This window comes from Leptopilina boulardi, unplaced genomic scaffold (assembly GCF_019393585.1).
Source record: "Leptopilina boulardi isolate dan_hultmark-lab unplaced genomic scaffold, ZJU_Lbou_2.1 LbouV2_386, whole genome shotgun sequence".
Classification (NCBI taxonomy): Eukaryota; Metazoa; Arthropoda; class Insecta; order Hymenoptera; family Figitidae; genus Leptopilina; species Leptopilina boulardi.
Window position 1 is genome coordinate 1,718,317 of NW_026137958.1, and position 18,214 is coordinate 1,736,530.

At 24.9% G+C, this 18,214-nt stretch overlaps 2 protein-coding genes across 3 annotated transcripts in view; one reads left to right on the forward strand and one right to left on the reverse strand.

Annotated features, from left to right (window-relative positions):
• The window catches only part of LOC127288455 (fringe glycosyltransferase), a 124,511-nt gene extending 111,288 nt beyond the window's left edge, over window positions 1–13,223 (forward strand). For both annotated transcript variants that reach the window (XM_051315920.1, XM_051315918.1), the window contains exons 7-9: window positions 8,212–8,377; window positions 10,183–10,268; window positions 10,872–13,223. In XM_051315920.1, coding sequence (XP_051171877.1) covers window positions 8,212–8,377; window positions 10,183–10,268; window positions 10,872–10,929 — 310 coding nt within the window. In that variant the 3' untranslated portion in view covers window positions 10,930–13,223. The remainder of the gene's footprint in view (window positions 1–8,211; window positions 8,378–10,182; window positions 10,269–10,871) is intronic.
• LOC127288415 (uncharacterized) overlaps window positions 1–18,214 on the reverse strand; it is a 261,749-nt gene that overhangs the window by 10,780 nt on the left and 232,755 nt on the right. Inside the window, exon 7 of the mRNA XM_051315832.1 lies at window positions 6,980–7,019. The gene's annotated coding sequence lies outside the window, so the exon portion shown is untranslated. The remainder of the gene's footprint in view (window positions 1–6,979; window positions 7,020–18,214) is intronic.

Below are 18,214 nucleotides of genomic sequence, written 5' to 3' on the forward strand. Positions count from 1 at the left end.
AATTTAGCTAAATAAAAATTCTATTTAATGAAAACTGAGATAAAAATTTGGCTAAATAAAAAAATGGTAAAAATATGATTGTAATTATGTTTGTAAAATTTCTAATTTAGCATATTTAATTTTAAGAATTAAAAAAAAAATAGCAATCCTTTTTTCCCTATTCTACAAAATGACCTTCACATCTCTCTGTCTCGTTTTTCCCTTTTCATTTCATTTTGCGCGTTTCGTTCTCTCTCGCGATAAATAACAGTCAACGTTTCGGTATAACAGAGGTCCTCTCTTCGCTTGGCTTCCGAAGAAATACCAAGAGAATTCTTCATTAATAAGGAACACCGCGAAGGATTGTCGTCATTCTATCGCACCCAAGAAACTCGTGAGATCTTTGAGATTTCTTCCCAAATTCGTACATATATATATATATATATTGGGCGCGCCCCTTTCCTCCATTTCTGAATATTTTCTAAATGGGGCCGCGCATAAGTAAAGAGTTTAACCATTTTTTTTTCTCAACTCTTTCAAAAATAAGAGCAAAATTAAATAACGTCAAGTATTTAAATTTAAATTGTCTACATTATTAAAGCCCCAGAGAGAATTTTTAAGAAATATATGTTCTTCGTTTCACGTAACGCAAGAGATTTCGATCTTGTTTTCTTTTTCCATGGATTTTATCGAAACTGGAATGAAATTTATTTTACTCTAAATATTAATTACAAATGATAAATTTACTTGATTTTTTTGTTTAGAAAAAATAATTTTTCATTAAATACGAAAATATAAATAATAAATATAAATGTAAATAATAATATACAAATCTGTCTTTCGAAACGGGAGCAAAAAAAAAAAAAAAATGAAAAAGTAACCATGACTTTTACACTCTGTTAATGAATTCATAATGTCGTAATTTATCACTATATTTTCTAACGTAAATTAATTAAAAAATTATTCGCGACCTGTTATTTCTGGAATTTACTCTTAAAGTAATACACTTAATTTAATAACTGTCGGTATTTTCTTTTCGTGTATATATATGCATTTTTACTTTATTAAATTTGCAAATAAATTATCGTTAAGTAGTCATATTTTTTCATTACATTTTTCCCTTTGAAAAAAAACAGAAATGCCATGCAAAAGTGTTGTAAAAATGTTTCAAAAAAAAAAAAAAAAAAAAACAATGAAAAGAGAAAAAAATTTCAAATATTTAAACCAAAAAATTTTTTTGAAAAAAATAAAACGTTTTAAAATGTAAATTCTTTAGAAAATTATTTCAAACAAAGCCGCAATGTTTTGCATTCCTCGTCTTGTCATTTAACAAATGTAATGCATTAAGAAAGCATAATTAAATAAAAAAAATATATTTATATATATATACAATTTTCGTGTCTACTGTAATAAAATAGATTTTCATGAAAAATGCTAAGTATATATGATTAAATTTCTAGCCGTAGAGAGAAATTCAATTACTTTGCATATAATCAACTTTATATGTATATAAATGCACGTGGATCAACTAAATATATATATATATATATATAGAAGTAGAGTAGAGGAGCAAAGTGAGTAAAGAAATAAATAATGGAGAGGAGGCACATATATACATTGGTAAAAAAAAAAAGAAAAATTCAAGGGAAGGTAAATTTCAGATGCAGATACACTGATCGCATTATCGTATAGAATGCAATTCTCAAGGGACTTTGCCGAGTATATACACATATATCGATAGGTCGAGAGGTAGGGAGCGAGCGCGTTCGTGTGATTTCAAAAGACTTGACAATCTCGCAAGAGAGTCGTCTAATTAACGAGTCTCCATTAACGAGACGATTAATCGTTCCCCTTGATCTCCAAGGAAGTAGAAATAGAGAAACACAACTAACGAGCCAAGTGGTCCTACAATTAATGTGAATGTACCTCGAACACATATATATATATATATATATATATATATATATATATATATATATATATATAATGACGTCTTCGTTATAGGTGCATCCCTCGTATAAATATCTATATATATATTCCTTCAAACCAATTGCTCTCCGGATATAACAAATTCACTCGTCTAACATTTATCACTCCCGTTACGATTAATCGATTTATCAATTCTAACTAAATACAACGATTAATAGTGAATTTCATAGTTACTAATGGTACTTTAAATGAAAACTGTTCACAATTTATATTAATGACACATATGAATATAAACTCTAAAAGTTCTTTGTTCAATTCGACCAATTATCGAGATTATAGTTAGTCGATTTTTCTTTTGTAAAGTGTAAAAAAACGGAATTTTTTGTTCTGAATGTTGAAATGGATGTAAAAATTTGTTTTAACTGATGTTTGCTATCGGATCTATCAAAATTAGTAACCACAGCTAAATTTTTTGCTATTACAACGAAAAAGTTTGCTATGATAAACAATATCAGTCTTAATTTTTTTTTAAATTTACTGTCACAGGAAACTTTTTTAACACCACAGAAAATTTGTTCGCTGTTCCCTATATTAGCTAACGTAATTTGCTGTCTTAGCAAATAGTTCGCTGTCACAGCAAATTTTTTCTATCCGTGCAGTAGTAATTTTTTTAAAAAATAAATAATAATAATAATGTCCTAAAACAAAAATTGATTTTCAAATAATTGGTTACATGACTAGTAAATCGTAAATAAATATTTATCTGTATCAAAGATATCTTTATCTGTATCAAATAAATCTTCATCTGTATCAAATAAATATTTATCTGTATCAAATAAATCTTTATCTGTATCAAATAATTATTATTTGAGTCAATTACATCATATTTATTTCAAATACAGAAATTATTGGTTAAAATATAAAGTTTATTTAATGCAAATAAAAATTATTTGATTTAAGTAAAATATTTATTTGATAATAGTCACCGTATATTTGTATCAAAAGAATTTTTTTTATCAATTACTAGCGATGTATCCCTCACTCGCTAACGCTCGTTTTTTGTTTTTTCATTATAATTATAATATAATTTTTTCGTAGATAGTTAGAAATTTTTTATCTTTTACAATATGTGTGTTTAAAAAAAATACTTTGTGGCAACGATTTTTTTTCAACACAAAAAAACTAATAAAAAAAAAAGGAAAGAGAAATTAAAAAAAAAGAGAGAAGAGAATTAATTAAAATGCAATAGCACGACATTAATTAATATGAAAATGAGCATATGAAATTTTAAAAAAGCTACATATAAATTTTTTTTTCTTTCTTTTTTTTTTTGAAAAAGTGACATTTTAAATCTGTGCGGAAAACGAGAGATGAAAATTTGCGTTAACTCTCACAGTGTGTGTTGAGGATAGTCGAGAGGTATTTAATTATCAGCAGGCGCTGCTGCTGCTGCTTTAATTTGGCAACATTCCACCGCATGGAGATTAGGTCGAAAGCGCACCTGCTGCTCGGGCTGACTTTGAGTTTACTATTGCTGTCACTGATATTGTGTGTGGCTTTGAAACTGGTTGTCGCTGGTTAAAACGCCTTCTTCTCTTCTTCTCTTCTTCTCTCTCCCTATATATATATATATATTCACCCTCTAAATATCACTTTTCCCATTGAGCACGTTTTCCTCCACGTGGTAAATTAATTTTACTGAATAAAAAAAAAAAAGAGGAAAAAAATTGTCACGTCACTCTGTCAATTAATTGCTAGTAATGAATTCCAATCGATTAAATTCATTTCCTCGCATTAGCTTTATAGGATCTTTAGAAATACACATAAATAAATTGCTAAACGTATATATATGCATATTGGCGGAAGGCTCGTTTGTATCTTTTTTGATACGATAATGAGATAAATAATTATCGTTATATGTATCGGCGTGAGAGTCGTTTGTCAAGCGCATCTGCAATATAATTATTATGTGTGTGTATGTTTGCGGCAGGTGCTTTCAATGATCCGAGATTTCAATTACAATTCTTGCTAAATAGGAATTTAAAAATTTTCCTATAATGGAATTTTGCGGGTAAATAAAAATTAAAAGTTAACTACAAAATTCTACAAATTTTTCAACAAATTCTAATTCTCTAAGAATATTTTGCAAAATAAAATTTTTTTGTTAAATAGAAATTCTGCTGGATATAGGAATTTAGCTAAATAAAAACTCTAATTAGAATTCGGCATAAGAAAAGTTCTTAATAAATGCAAATTTAGTTAAATGAAAAATCTTTTCAATGAGAATTCAGGAAAAATAGAAAGGTTATTTCAAATTGACAGTCTGATAAATAAGAAATTTGGTTAAATAAAATTTCGGTTTAATGGAAATTCGCGGCTAAATAAAAATTCGGCAACTACAAAATTCTCATAATTCTATTTAATGATAATTCGGCAAAATAAAAGCTCTTGTTAAATAGAAATTCTGCTAAATAAGAGTTCTTGTTAAAAAAATTCCGAATTTTGTTAAATAAAATTTATGTTTAATGGAAATTCGGGTAAATGAAAGCTCATTTAAATAGAAATTCTGCTAAATAGAAATTTAGCTAAATAAAAACTCTAATTAGAATTCGGCATAAGAAAAGTTCTTGATAAATGCAAATTTAGTTAAATGAAAATTCTTTTCAATGAGAATTCAGGAAAAATAGAAAGGTTATTTCAAATTGACAGTCTGATAAATAAGAAATTTGGTTAAATAAAATTTCGGTTTAATGGAAATTCGCGGCTAAATAAAAATTCGGCAACTACAAAATTCTCATAATCCCTATTTAATGATAATTCGGCAAAATAAAAGCTCTTGTGAAATAGAAATTTAGCTAAATAAAAATTAACGAGAGTTTGGCTAAATAAGAGTTCTTGTTGAAAAAAAATTCCAAATTTTATTAAATAAAAATTATGTTTAATGGAAATTCGGGCAAATAAAAGCTCATTTAAATAGAAATTCTGCTAAATGCGAATTTGGTTAAATAAAAATTTTGATGAATAGAAATTTAGCTAAATAAAAACTTGCGTTCAACGAGAATTAGGCAAAATTAAGAGTTATTTAAAACTCATTTAAGTAGAAATTCTGCTAAATGCGAATTTGTTTAAATAAAAATTCTGTTAAATAGAAATTTTGCCGAATAGAAATTTAACTAAATCAGGGTGTCTACTAAAAATCTGAATTAAAATTCTAGGACTTTTCCAGGAATTGAATAAAAGTTCTGCCAAAGTACGAATTAAGTTCAATAAAAATTTTCTTCAACGAAAATTTGGTTAAATAAAAGTTCATTTCAAATAGAAATTCTGCTAAATACGAATTATTATACTAATTATTACTATCGTTATTAAATAAATACGTCATCATTTTCTTTACAATTTTTAAGTTATTAAAAAAAATCTCTATTTTAAAAAAAAGTAAATAATTTTCTATTTTTGTTGTTCTTTTCAGTCTTGTGTATATAATTGTCTTGAATGGTGCGACTTATTTGAGAACGAATAAAGTTTTTTTGGTCTCCGACGTAGCCTTTCTCGTTTACATAGCATATACATTGGTACAAATGTTTTGGCAATTTTTTTTTCCGAATGATCCCTTTCTCTCTTTGTATATAGAAATATATACACAAATCGTATGAAGGGCATTTTAAAAGAAAATAAGAAATTGGAGCGTCTTTAAAATATATATATGTATATACCGCTCGCGGTTGTAGAGGCACAGTGCACAATAAATCTACCTGCGAATAAATAATACAATCGTGTAAATCGTGTTTCCGTTCCTCCCTTTCTGAATCGGACTATATGTATTCGCATATAGGATACTTATGTATACACGCATTTATGCGCATTTATGTGCGCAATGTGTATCTTTTGCCTGACGCAGAAACAAGAGAATCTGGGGGAGAGAGTTGGTGGTATACACGAATGAGATTCTGCTCTGCAAAGAAGATTCATTTTTTTTAATCTCTCTCTTATTTTTTATCTCTCTCTTTCTCTCTTTCCTTATTTTTTTTAAATACTTTTTATATTAACTTATATTTCCTGCGCCTCCTTAAGGATCAGATTTCGCGAGACATTCCTTAAAAGAACTTTTGCAGGATCGATAAGATATATATAAAGATCGTGTGCTCTCCTCTCATTTTACTTTCTCTCATTCCTCGTGACTAAATTTATTTTCTCTCTTTCTCTCTCTCTCTCTCTCTCTCTCTCTCTCTCTCTCTCTCTCTCTCTCTCTCTCTCTGTTCGTTGACTTCCCTCTGAGAAATTGGGAGAATAAGAAACCCGAATGTGGTATTTTAATTACTTATGTTTCGTTTCTTTTCATGAATATTACTTGAAACTTGTTCGAAAAAGAATTTTTTAAGATTTTAATCTCTCGCTGCATCTCATCATCTCTCTCTTACAGTTTCAGTAAGCAATTTGTTAAATTACCTTTAAAAATTTGCGCGCTTCTTGCATTTTAAAAGTGTTTTTTTTCTGATATGTATAAATTATCGCAATTATAATTATATTCTACTATTTTTTTTATATTATATTATTATTGAATTTTATTATAATTATAATTATAATAATTACACGGAAAAAATCTTTATCTGGAACAGCGATATGTTTCTCTAGAATAGGGAAAACTTTAGCTGTTTTAGTGAAATATATCGCTGTTCCAGTGAAACTTATCGTTATTTCAGTAAAATAAATATTTTTTACTATCGAATTAGTAAAATTTAACTAATTTACAAGCAAAAAGTAAATTACCCCGTGCAGAAATTTTGTCAGGGTCCAGATCGGGGCCGGATCAGGATGCCCTAATAGGGAATGAAACGCCGCGCCTGATGTGGCCCTGATCAGGTGTGGCGTTTCATTCCTTACTAGGGCCCTGATAGGGCAATTTCTACTAATTTTTACTTAGAGTAAAAATTTAAAAAAAAAAAATTTTTTTTTAAATTAAAAAATTTTTAATTTAGAGAGTTTCTTAATTATGATTATTATTATTTTATAATCGCGGGGTTAAAATTCCAAGGTGACGAGAAAAAAAAAACAATTTTTTTTTTGTACTTACGTAACGTATAATTTGTCCACCGTCCAGCATATTATGTGTCCTGAAAACAAAAATGTACATATATATATATGTAAATTAATTTTAAAAAAAAAATTGAAATCATCTGCTAAATAATATATTCTCACAGTTGGAAAGATAAGAAAATTAATTTCTCCTGTAGTGCTCGTTATTTTTCTCGCAAATTATTGCACTCGCGCGCTTGAGAAAAGATGTACGCGCGGGTGGTTTTGTGTGTGCATTTTTCTTATGCATTTGCGCATATTAAATTATGTGGACGGAACACGTGGCTCTTGTGTGTATGTGTACCGAATTAAATTAAAGATTCATGCATTCAGGAAGAAGACCAGATCCTACTAACGACTTATATGTTCATCTCTCGCGCTCACCTACAATTTATTATTTCTTTCTCTTTCTCTCTCTCTCTCTGCTTTCTTCTTTCATATTCTTTTCTTGTTAATGTTATTATCGTTATAAGTCACATTTCTCAACACAACTCGTGTCTTGTTTTTCTTTTTTTCTTTATTGCTCAGATTAACTGATGATTCTTTTATCTTACAAGATTTTTAAGAAGGAAATTACTTTTTTTTTTGAAACTTAATACAACGGACTTGTGTCATTTTGTTGTTGTAATTTTTGTGATTTTTTTCGAAAAAAAAAGAAAATAAAATACTCTAATAATATATAATAATATATAATAATATATAATAATAATTTTTAATTAATAATTATTTCATATTAACTGTATGCAATAATTAACTATAATTAAATAATATATAATTAATTATAATTCTATAATTTACAATTATTAATTATTAAATAATGCTAAGTTAAATATAAAAATTCAGTAATTATTAAAACCGATTAATATTAAATTCTTAATAGCTTCAATTAAAATAATTTTTGTATTAATTTATAGGACACCAAAATTTTTAACATGTTCTCATAAAAATTTCATTTCATACAATATGAGAGAAAGAACGGCGATTTTAATATTATTTCGAATTATCAATAAAATTGTATATTTTAATATTGTAAACTCGTATCCTTTTATGCGCATAAAGAATTTATGGCTTTTTATTCTTTCATTGTACAATGAACTCTATAAATAATAAAATTTAATTTACATGAATAATTAAAAAAAAAAAATATTGTTTTATTTACCATATTATTTAATGGCAAAATTAATTTATATTTTTAATAAAATTAGAAATTCTTTTTTTTTTATGTTTCAGTGGAGGGAAATTTATCACAGTCGGTGATAGAATAAGACTTCCCGATGATGTCACAATGGGTTATATTATCGAGCATCTTTTGAAAAAACAACTCACTGTCGTCGAACAATTTCATTCGCATCTTGAACCAATGAAATTTCTCAACAAAGACACATTCCACGAACAGGTGAGATTTCAATTCTTTTTTTCGAATTTTATTTTGTTTTTTTTCAACGAATTATTTATAATTGAAATAATTTTTATAATTATTTTTAAATTTAATTTTACAATAAAAATAAAATCGGGGAGAAATTGAATCGATCATTGGGATTGACAAATATAAACTGTTATATTATTTGCTATGAAAAAAAAAAAAAATGTCGAAAAGTGTAGGAATATTTTTATATATATATAACGTTGGTAAAGTTTGCAACGTTTATGATCAAGGATTGAAAAAAAAAATATATTTTTCACTCAAAAAATAATAACTAATTTTTTGCCTACAATTTTTTTTTCAAAAAATTATTAATCAAGAAACGTTGCAAAAAAAATTGTTGGATAAATAAATAATTTGCATAGAAAAATATTTTCTCTTCTCATTCGTTGATCATAAATGTTGTGAACTTCACCGACGTTATATATAAGAATAATGAATCTGAAATCAGTTTGATTTATTATAGTGTGAGTACAAGATATGTACCTTTGATTGATCTATAAATTCATAAGCTACTTCCCTTTGGCTCATAGAAATTCAATTTATCAATTTGTCAATCAATTCAACTTCAATTGAAAGGTCACTGACCCGATTTGAATAGGTGTATATATATAGTAAAACGTCAAGAGTGCGAGAGCATCTAGATTTCGAATGTTTGATGGGAGCCAATTGATATAGTCATGGATCACATTGTCGGCTTTATATAAAAAAAATTTCGCATGCAAGACACCTCTCTTGTCATGTATATATATATATTCGTTAATCTCATCTTATAACACTCAAAAAGAAATCTTGAATCTCAACTTCGCGGTCCATTACTTTCCTCGTGTAAATCGTTCAACAACCACTGACGTCCATATACTATATATATATATATATATATACAAAAGGATACGAAATATTTTTGATTGACAGATACCGATAAGATATATACACTGCTATTAGCTTCATTTTACAATGGTATAAAAGGAACTTGCCAATAAAACGAATGACTCTTCCTTATGTAATATCAACGAAAAAAAGAAAGTTCCCAAGGAAGTGAGAATTAGTTCTATTTAAAAAAAATAATAATAAAAAAAAAAAGAAATCATTTTAAATTAAGTGATTGATTTTTTTTTTTTTATTACATTGAAATTGAATTTCATTAGGAATTTTTTATTCGAACTAAATTTTAAACGTACGCCCAGAAAAAAGATATGTTTCAGAACCAAATAAATTTTATTAGATTCAAATAAACGACATATCTTGGTGCATGACAATTAATTTAAAAATATAAAATTGATACCAAAAGTATCGAATTGATATAATATATCAATTTGATATTTTCAAAATAATTGTGACGGAAAAAAAATTACCTGAAACAGCAAAAGATTTCATTGAAATGCCTATCGCTGTTTCAGATAAAGTTTTTATTCCCTGTGTAATTAAATTAATTGAACACAAGTAAATTTACCTTGGAATTATTTGTTTTCAATATGTACAAAAATTTATTTGGTACAAATAAAATTATAAATTAAAAAAAAAATTATTTAAACCAAATAAATATATTTCGCTCTGAGTGAAAATTATTTTCTTTTTTTTTATACAATAAAAGTTTCAAATTACCATAAGAGGTCGATGTAAGCGAAATGGAAATCATAAAAAGTATCATTTCCAAATGATAATGAATATAAATATAATAATAAATGTAAAACGAGCACTTGATTTTAATTTTAATCTTCAGTGTATTTTTAGCAAACATTTTTAAAAAACATCCGGTTTTATTTTTTTTGCTTCAGGTATCGTTCAGTTACTCCAAAGGTTCCAAAGACGAATGGAATGTTGTAAAAATCGACGGTTTTGATGCTCGCGACGATCCCACAAGGTAAAAATTCTAAATGAATTTTTTTTTCTTCAAAATAATTGTTTTAATTAAAAATCATATTTTTTGAAACCATTTTTAGTTCCATTTTTTAATTTTAAATTTAATTAATTAATTAAAATTTAATAATTAATTTAAAGAAGTAAATAATAATTTAATGATTAATTTTCAGGGTGTCTAACGGTCAGGGAAACGTCAGGGAATTTTGTTGGTCAGGGAAATGTCAGGGAAAAGTCAAGGAATTTCAAAAAATTTCATTCAAATTCAGAGAAATTTCTGTAAATTTCTACAAAAATTAAAATTTTTTGTGAATTTAAAAAAATTTTAATCTAAAAAAACTTGAATGGTTTTTATTACCATTTGTTACTACTATTAGAAATTAATTTATTGTTAAATATGTCAGTAACCATATTTTTGTCTAAAGAAAGCAGAAATAAGTTTATTAAAAAGTAAGGGAAAATTCAAAAAATGTCAGGGAGAAGTCATGGAAAAGTCAGGGAATTTTTTTCTCAATCCTTGTTAGACACCCTGATTTTAATATTTTTTTTTTATTTTTTATTTTATTTTATATAATTCTATGGAAAAATCTTTTCTTTTTTGTTTCAGATTCAGATCAATTCACTGTCATCTTTATCCGAAACTTTCATATTGTCCGCATAGATGATGAATTAGCAAGGGAGTAATTTGTTTCATTTGATTAAAAAGTTTTTTTTTCCTGATATATTTAAAATGATAAATTATATATATATATATAAATATATATGAACAATCGCAATGACTGAGCATGCGATGGCAGCAATAATTATTTGTCTGCAGTCAGTGAAGCAGTAAGGAAGATTAAAAGTTTTATGTATACGTTCCATAAAAAAAAAAAAAAAAAAAAAATCACGTGAATCGCTTTTGCCGAAACATTAAACAGATTGCGCGCACTGAACGTTATTTAATCCACTTTGTCTATATAATGCTGCGTCAAAACTTAAATGTTTACGAACGTGCAAAAAATGTCAAACAAATGTTTGAAATTCAACTCTTTTTAACGTTATGTGTGTATGTGCAGTAAAATGCAGTAAAACTTCGTGAATCGAAAAAAAATTTTTTTTTTCAAACTTTTAATAATTCTGAAAAAAAAAATATTTAAAAAAAACGCAAAATGAAACTGTGTTTAAAATTTTACTTTTAAAAAAATTAGTTACACTTTTTTTCAAAAAAAAAAATATTACAAAAAATTGAATATTTAAAATTTAAAGGCAGAAACACTTATTTTAAATTTTGTAATTTTACCACCCTTGAAGTGAAAAAAATATTTTTTGATAAAATAAAAAAAGTGGAAGTTTTATTTGCGTAAAGAAATATTGATAAATGAAAATTTTTGAACTCAATGACAAATTTATAATTAATTATTAATTGAGTAATTTTTTTCAATTATCAAAATTTCAAAAAAAAAAGGTTACACATTATTTGTTTCATGATAATTTGTTAATTTTTTTTTTTTTTTTAATTCACAATTATTGTGAAGTAAAAATTTTCATTTTTGTATAGTTTCGTACAAATAATTTTAAGCGCTGTTTTCTTCTTTCTTTTTTCTATTTTTTCTATTTTTTTTTTGTATAATATTGTACATATTTCTATTATCGATGATCGACTTATTCAGCTCTGACAAACATTTCGAGTAAATTTAAAACTAGTTTATTCGAATTTCAATTAAATTTCCAATTTACATTCAAATAACAGTTAATTGGTTTTTGAATGTGAACTGAATGCTTCAAACACAGTTGAAAATGTCGATTATAAATCGTAAATTATTTAAAGCTCAGAGTTTCAATGAAATTTTTTATAAAATTTTATAGAATATATTTAAAAATCTGTAAGTAAATTTTTCAGTTATTATTGATCAGTTTTTTTTTTTTTTTTTGATACTCTGAGTCTGTGGATGGGTTCAATGTACCTCTCCAAAGTCTGTGACATTTTTAAAGTTCTATTTATCGAAAGCTAGTGTGTAACTGTCTGTTTAAAAGTTAGAAAATCACTGTGAAAATTATTTTATACATAGAAACACAAAAGAACGAAACTTTTTGCATTATTAGAATTTTGAGTAGGAGCAAAAATTGAATAACTGAAAATTATTTTCTTTTTTAAAAAAATTTAATTTTGTACTTATAACTAATTATGGTAATTATTAATTATCAATTATTAATTAATAATTAATAATTACTAATTAATAATTAATAATTACTAATTAATAATTATTAATTACTAATTAATAATTATTAATTAATTTCGATCATTTATCTGTAAAATTCTCAAAAGAAAGAAAAGTTTCGTCAACAGTTTTTGTGAGCAGACTATTAAATATATAGCTATATTAACGGAGAAAAAAAAGCTGTTATTTATAATAAAAAAAAAATTAATAATTATCAAGTTTAATAAGAAAATGATTTTAAGCTAGTCCCTCGTAACGAAGCAGACAGCTCTACAATGTGATATTGTAATATGTATATGTGTGTGCAAGAATGTGAGCGATCAATTATTTTCCCTTTTTGTTACCTCATTTAATATTTTTAAATTTTGTTCTTTTTTTTTATTTTCGAAGAGATCGCTGGTTTATGAAAGTGTGAAATAATATTGTTGACTTGTCCAAGTGTGCAATAAAAAAAAAATAATGGGCAACGTCTCCTTTGAGATTGATTTTCTTTTTCAATTTATATAATTTTGAATTCAAATTGAAGATTCATTTCTAAATTTATAGATTTCGTTTTGATTTATAGAAATTAGATTTTAAAAAAGTGCGAAAATTATCACTTATTGAGGCGCTCTTAAAAAGAGATTTTTTTTTTTTTTAAAGAGATTTGAGTTTATTTTTTATTATATTATATTGCTCAAAGCACTGGATCTATGATATATTGTTTCAACGTTGTATCATACTGTTTTATATGATAATACATATCTATATATAAATTATTTATTTTTTTCTTTCCTACATTTATTTTCCTTTCCACTTTTTCAGTTTTGAGAAAAAATTTGCAAATACATTTATTGTTAATTAATTCATTATTAAATAATTAATTTAAAAATTACGTTAACAAATAAGTTATTTAATAATTATGTTAATAAATAAATTATTTAAATATCAAATTAATTATTAATTAAATAAGGAAATTCAAAATTTGGAATTCTGGTAAAAAAAATTATAAAAATTTTTTTTCTACCTGTTTTTGAAAAAAAAATTAATATCACATGCATGAGAACTTTTTAGTGAAAGTATCGCCATCCGTTGATTGCAAGAGGAATTATTCTTCAAGTCGATACAGAAGTTTTCTGCTTATAGGACTTTTTCGCGAATTTTTATTTATTTTTAATTTTTAAAAAATTATTTGCAAAAATCATTAAATATAAACATAAAAAATTTATTTGTATTTTTAATTGTTTTTTTTTCAAAATTTGTTCTCAGTCAATAATTATATGATTATCAATCAAGAAACTCAGTTGGTAAATGCATTTATAATCAATAAATGCAAATAATATATGCAAAAAAAAAAAAAATTAGGAATTCAAATTATTTTTAATAATTTTTTTTTTCAATTTTAGAAAATAATTATGTATAAATATTTTTAATATAATTTTTTAACAAAAAAAACTAGTAATATTATTATTTATTTTTGGATATTTTAATTATTTAATTATATTTATTAAAATTTAAATATAAAAGTAATATAAAAAAGAATTACAAAATTTTATTACTTTTATTTTTATTTAATCAAAGTGTAATAAATTTAGAATTCAATATAAAATAATCGTTAAACTTAGAGGAGAAAAACTACTATTGTATATAATAATAAAAAAATAAAAATCTCAACTTTTAATTATTCTTCATATTTTGTTTATGGCTCTTTTTCTCTTTGCGATTTACATTTTTTTCTCATTAATGCGGCAATTTTTATAGCTTCAAAATATAGAAGGTAACAAATTTCTTTTTCCACTAAAATTCTCTTTGTATATACATATATATGAAATATTGAATAATAACGAGATTTTTCTCAAGATAATATTCACTGGTTTTCATTCATTTTCGATAGTCGAAAATTGACGAATTTTTTTAAAGTTGCTTGAATAATAAATGAGGGGCATAAAAAAAAAATTCGAAAGGAAACTGAACGAAAAAAAAAGAAAAAAAAAAAAAAAAACAATACAGATCTGTTGTTAATCAATTTTTTTTCTCGATTCTCATACAATGTTGTTAATGTATGCAAATAGTGCAAGCGAAAATTTCTACTCTGCAAACATTTTCTTTTGTTGGTTCAATAACGGTTCGGTGTTTTACATGAGTGACCGATAGCATCCTCATCGATATTCCAGATTGATCGATTATGCATATTCGTTATATAAGATATAGATATACTGTAATAGTAACACTTTTTTCCCCTAATTCCTTACAATAAACTTTTTTTTTCAAAAAATTCAATAATTGCAAATTTTTTTTAATTTTTACGCAAAAAAAAGGTTCAATTATTTTGTTAATTTAAAAAAAGAAATTATTTTCTAAAATTGTTTTAAAAATTTTTTTTTAAATTATTATCAAATGGAATTTAAATAAATTGAATAATGGAGAGACTATTTTTTTTATAAAATTATATAAATAAATAAATTTATATTAAAAATTTAAATAAATATAAATTTTCATTTTAAATAAATACAAATACAAAATACAAAAAAAAATACAAATTATAAATTAAAATTCAGTTTTTTGGCACACGTTTTGAAGAAAATTATTTTCCTGACTCTCTAAACAAATTTCTTTGATTGAAACCGACTTCTTCTGAGTGCGTTATATATGTACCAACATTATGAAATAATATATATCGCGTGGAAATAATATTTAACATTTTCACGTCTCATAAAGTTTTAGACTTTGGAAATACGAACGAAATTTCCAAATGTATATATCGAGTTTTTTTTTTTTTTTTTTTTCTTCTATTTTTCCTTCATGTTAAATCTATTTACATCGTTTTTCACAACAAGTTTCGCGAAGAGAAGGAAACTTTGGCAAAGTTATTGCAATCATGTTAGAAAGACACACATTCAGTATTTGTCTTTAAAAGAAAAATATTCAAAATTCGAACAAAAAATGAAAGCAAACAAAAGAATTATTAAATTTTAGTTAATTGAAATTATAGAAATTTGTTTCAATTTTATTTTGGTTTGGAAATTTTAATTAAATTCTATTTTTTAGAATTATAAAAAAAATTTATCCTATTATAAAAAGAATGTGACAAATATCAAGGAAATATTGGGAGATAATTGGAATGAGAGCAAGTGAAATATTAAAATTTTTCATCAAAAAATATCTAAAAAAAATTTGCTGAATGCGAAAAACAAAAATTTTTGCAAAACTTTCTTTCTTTTTTTGTTGGGGGGACTTTTGTCAGGAGGAAAAGAGATAGCGATAAAAGTTCTCGAGGGTGTTTTTTTCGGTAGTTTTCGGTGGATCAGGTCGAGGAGCTGGCTTCCGGTGGCCGGGGATATAGGTTGAAACCAGGTCGTGGCACTGACAATCCGACCTATATACGATTCGTTGCACCTCTTACGTCATTGGCTACAACTGTGTGACCCCAGACATTTTCATTTCCAACAAAACGACCTTCCCGTTCACTTAAAAAAAAAAAATCTCAAGTAGAAAAAAAAATTTTATCACTTTCCTTATATGACATTGTAATGAGATGACGCAAAAAAAATAAAATCGTCAATTACAATATTTTTCATCTTTGTTTTTTTTGTGTTAATTTCATTTTCAAAATATATTTTTAAAATATATTTGCAAAATTATTTTTAAAATATATTTGCAAAAAAAATTTTTTTTTCTACAAAAACGAATTAATCTATAAAAAAAATTTATTTCTAACCTTAGTCTGCAACTGATGAATCATTTTGTGGTCCATATGAGATCTGACGGAAGCGATTAAAATTTCGTACACTCTCGATAACACAGGTTTAAATAATTGAGAAAAAACAAAATTTATAATTTTTGAGTGATCGCGATTATCAAAATTTCATACACTCACGAAATAAAAATGAGAAAAAAAAATTTTCGTTCGCGAATTAAGTGAAATTAAATAAAATTATTGCGACCACTTCTGTATACACAGGCGAATGACTAAATTGCTAACTGATTAAATTATTTTTGGAATTTTCCCATAGCCATATTGTTTATGACCTTTTGGCTTCAGGTATATAAAATACTCTTTGTTCTTCAATGTAAACATTTATATACAGCTCACGATGCAGGTATAAAAATAATTACAAAAGTTTATTGAAAATATTTTTGAAATAATTTTTGAATATATTTCATTTATCGCAATTATTTAAATATTATTTTGAAATCTTGAAGAAAAAAATCGTCAAAGAATGAAAAATTTAAAATCAAGATTAAAATTAATATTTTACATATTATTATTTCAATATTGACACAAATAAAAAAAAAAAATATTTCAAGCCACATTAAATTGAACAAGACTGAAAAAAATTTATTTAATTCAAATAATCGGTTACTTTATTATCAAATAAATATTTATTTGTATTAAATAATTATTAGTTGAGTCAATTAAATTAAATAAAAATAATTTGGTTTTAAAAAATTTATTTGTTAATACATAAACGATTATTTGAAAGAAAGAAATTTTTTTTCCGTGTAGAACTAAAATTTAATTTTTTAATTTTAGATATCACAGATATTAAATAAAGAAACACTCTTCATCTAAATAGTCGATAAAAAATATAGACAAACTGTCAATTCCAATATTTATACATACGCGAGAGTAAATTAATTATAAATTTCATTAAATAATACAATAAATTTGATTTAATCCAGGAAATAAGTATTTTAATTTAAATTTCCAAAAAAAAAAATGTAAATAAAAATTTATTCAAAAATTTTTGCAATTTAAAAAATTATAGAGTATTCCTTAAACAGAGAGAAGTGAGATTCTAAAGACTAAAAATATTTCAGTAATCATCTCATTATTGTCCTCGTTAAAATTCAGTAAAATATACCTGTATATATATATATATGTTTATAGAAAGAGACAAATTCTGTCTCAACAAGCAACGACAGTTTCGCAGAATACCGATGGAAACACTCGATGTTTATGCAAATTGACTCTCGACATGTTGACAAGAAGAGTCTCATTAATTAGGTAAGAGTTATAAAAATGTCGTTTAGAAAAAAAAATAACAAGTCTCTTCAAAATTTGCTTCAATGAAACTATAAAAATAAAATTATAATATAAAGATTAGGGTGGTCCAAAAAGTTGAAAGAAATGTTTTTGATTTGACCTCCATCAATTTTTTCTAAAGTGAAAAATATACATTTTTTTTTAATCAGAAAAAAAATTATTTATTTTTTTAAAAAAATTTATTTTGCGTAAATTACCTGTTTAATTATTTTATTATTATATTATTTATTTATTAGGGTCAGTTGGGGTAAATGGGAACAAAATCGCTATTTTTCACAAATTACGTAAGTTTCTTCCTTTAAAAGGTAATATTTGCGGGTCTATTTTTTTTAAGTTGTTATTTACGTTCCCAGGATTAATTTTATGCAGCAGAAAAAAATTTAGATGAGCTTTAAACGCCTAAAACTGACTGTCCCCATTTACCCCAAGATTTAGAAAATTTCATAAAATTTGGGGTAAATGAGGACAGCATAGTTTCTAAGAAAGTTTTAAGAAAAAAGTTCCCTTAAGTATATTACTGTATTAAGGGATGAAAAAACTTGAAAAAAATTTGTAGTAGATATGTACTAGTTGAACCAATTGAAATTTTTTTTTTTTTATTTTAGTATTTTGTCTCGCATTTGAAAAAAAACAGACTTAAAAATCATACCAAATTTTTTTCTTATTCCTTATGACTCCCATAACAGAAATTCACTTGAATTTCTGATTTTTGTTAATTTGGTT